Raw genomic sequence first — 2247 nt, 5'->3', positions numbered from 1 at the left:
TTTGCCTTTTATGCAATCGGGAATATGGCAGTTGACAGATAGCTTGCGCTCAGTGTGTATGGAAAATGGTACTACATCTCATATTCGGGATCGTGAGATCGAGGCTAGCTTAAAAGAAGTTGATGGTGTTCTGATGTTCTCGAGGTTTGAGGGGGATTAGTAATTGGTTTAGAGTGGGATGGCGATTTAAGCTTATCCTGCGTGTCTTATGTCCACAGCAAATTCAGGGACTTTATGTGGTACCTAAGGGAGAAGCGGTGCTTAAATAAGAAAACAATGCTTTTTCCAAAATGCGGCGTTCATGGTGTAACCTACTGCTTCTAATAAACCGGATATCTATGCCAATGACTTAAAGCCAAGTTACATTCGAAACCAGATACAGATACAGACACAAGCAGCATTCAACCCACAATGCAATCAGAAGATATCTCAAGAATTAAGTAGCCGTAAACAAACAAGAAAAAACAAACTACTCCATAAGCAACGCCAAATAACACCACCTCACCAAGCCTTTGAACAGTGAGCTCAAGAGTCCGCATCCTCCTGGGTATACTGCTTGATTCCCTGCTGCATGGCATCCAGATGCGCGAACTTGAGGGTATCCTCGCCGAGACTCCAGGCCATAACGCCGCCCAACTTCTTCTCCTCCACGATCTTCTTGTATTTCTCTGCGATCAGGTCGGGGGTGTCCCAGGTCCAGAAGATGTTGACCTCGTCATCATAGTAGTACTGGCCGCCCTCCTTCTCATCCGTCTGGCCGTCTTTCAGGGCGCGGCGCCACGAGTCGGTGATCGAGATGCCCTTGCAAGTACCGTAGTCGGACAGACAGCCTGCCTGGCAGAAGTCATCACCAGAACCGCTGGAATGCATAGTTAGCTTTGGATTATAGACAGAAGGGGAGGATAAAATACCAGTTGCCATACTGGCTGCAGCACTGTCCATCGGGGCACTTGGTAGACGAAGAGTAACCGCACTTGCCATCCGTGCTAGTCTTCAGGTCCTTGGGCGGCTCTGACATAGTACTCTTCTCAAAGGTAAGCACGCCAGATTTGCCATTGTCACTACCGTCATCGTTCTCAAGCTTGACCATCTTGCAACCAATAGGCTCCTTATCACAGTCAGAATCCTTGTCAGTGGTGAACCACTTGGCATAGTAAGCGAAGCCCAGGTTAACCTTCTCCGGATCAAGTCCCATATCCAGGTAGCTCTGAACAACATCCAGAGATCCCTGGACGCTGCTAGCAAAGCCAGTGACATTGTCGCGGCGGTTAACCAGGTCGTAGCTCATAACGTTGACCATGTCGACTGAGTCCCAGATCTTGGGGCCCTGCTCCTTGGTGAAGGCAATCATGTCAACCTTGCGGCCTGGCACGGCGACGGACAGCGTTTTGTTGCCAATGGCCTTCTTGACCGCAGCCAGGAACTTGGGGTAGGTCTCGATCTCGTCCGTCTTCTTCGAGTTCGGGGTTTGCTTGTAGTCCTGTCCATTACCGCCCGGGTACTCCCAGTCGATATCTGTGATGCATTCTTAGCTTGCGTAATACATGGAAGATAGATCCGGTATTCTCACCAACGCCGTCAAAACCATTGGAGTCCAGCATCGACGCCACGTTCTTCGCGAACTGCTCTCGCGACGCGTCATCCTTGGCTCCTTGCGAGAAACCCTCCGTGTCGCCCCAGCCGCCAATGGCGATCATCACCTTAGTGTCGGGACTGAAGCGCTTGCGCATAGTTTCCACCGGCTCAAAGGGCTGGAACGAAGGCGCCGAGCCCTGGGTAAACAGGGTGGTTTTGGCAAAGGCCATGATAGCATGGTCGATTTCCTGTGTCTGGTTGGACCCTGGAAGATCAACCGTATGGTATCTGCATGTTGTATTAGATGATGTCTGTCAATTTGGGTGTCAGGAAAGGACATACTGGTCAATGTACATGGCAAAGCGTGCACCAGCGGCGCAGTGAGCGGCCAGCAGGCCGAGAGCAAGCTGCTTCAGCATGGTGATCCTCCAGCACGCGACAGTAAGGAGTGGATAAAAGTTAGGCACGTCAACCAAGACGGCAAGACCCGAATATCAAAAAGGGCAAAGAAACCAGCGCCGAGGCTATGAATCGGACACGCGAAAAGGGACTGAGAGCAAAGAAGAGGAAGAAGAAGAAGAAGAGAAAGGAAACAGAGAAAATCCAGCGAGGGCGCAGAATATAGCATCAACACGACCAGAATGATCGCCGTTCTTCGCCCACGTCATGCCT

At 50.7% G+C, this 2247-nt stretch overlaps 1 protein-coding gene across 1 annotated transcript; it reads right to left on the bottom strand.

Annotated features, from left to right (window-relative positions):
• Positions 1-525: 525 nt before the first annotated feature.
• Positions 526-1994, bottom strand: N7474_005924 (CAZyme family GH18; the record flags this gene model as incomplete). The annotated part of the gene is made up of 4 exons (XM_057197339.1): positions 526-859; positions 912-1515; positions 1571-1863; positions 1918-1994. The coding sequence occupies 4 exons, from the start codon at positions 1992-1994 to the stop codon at positions 526-528; spliced, it is 1308 nt and encodes a 435-aa protein (XP_057054735.1).
• Between the last annotated feature and the right edge of the window lie 253 nt (positions 1995-2247).

Source organism: Penicillium riverlandense, assembly GCF_028828495.1.
Source record: "Penicillium riverlandense strain IBT 135883 chromosome Unknown utg000003l_segment0_segment0, whole genome shotgun sequence".
Lineage (NCBI taxonomy): Eukaryota > Fungi > Ascomycota > Eurotiomycetes > Eurotiales > Aspergillaceae > Penicillium > Penicillium riverlandense.
The sequence above is the reverse complement of the archived record's forward strand: the minus strand, read 5'-3'. Positions and strand labels throughout refer to the sequence as shown.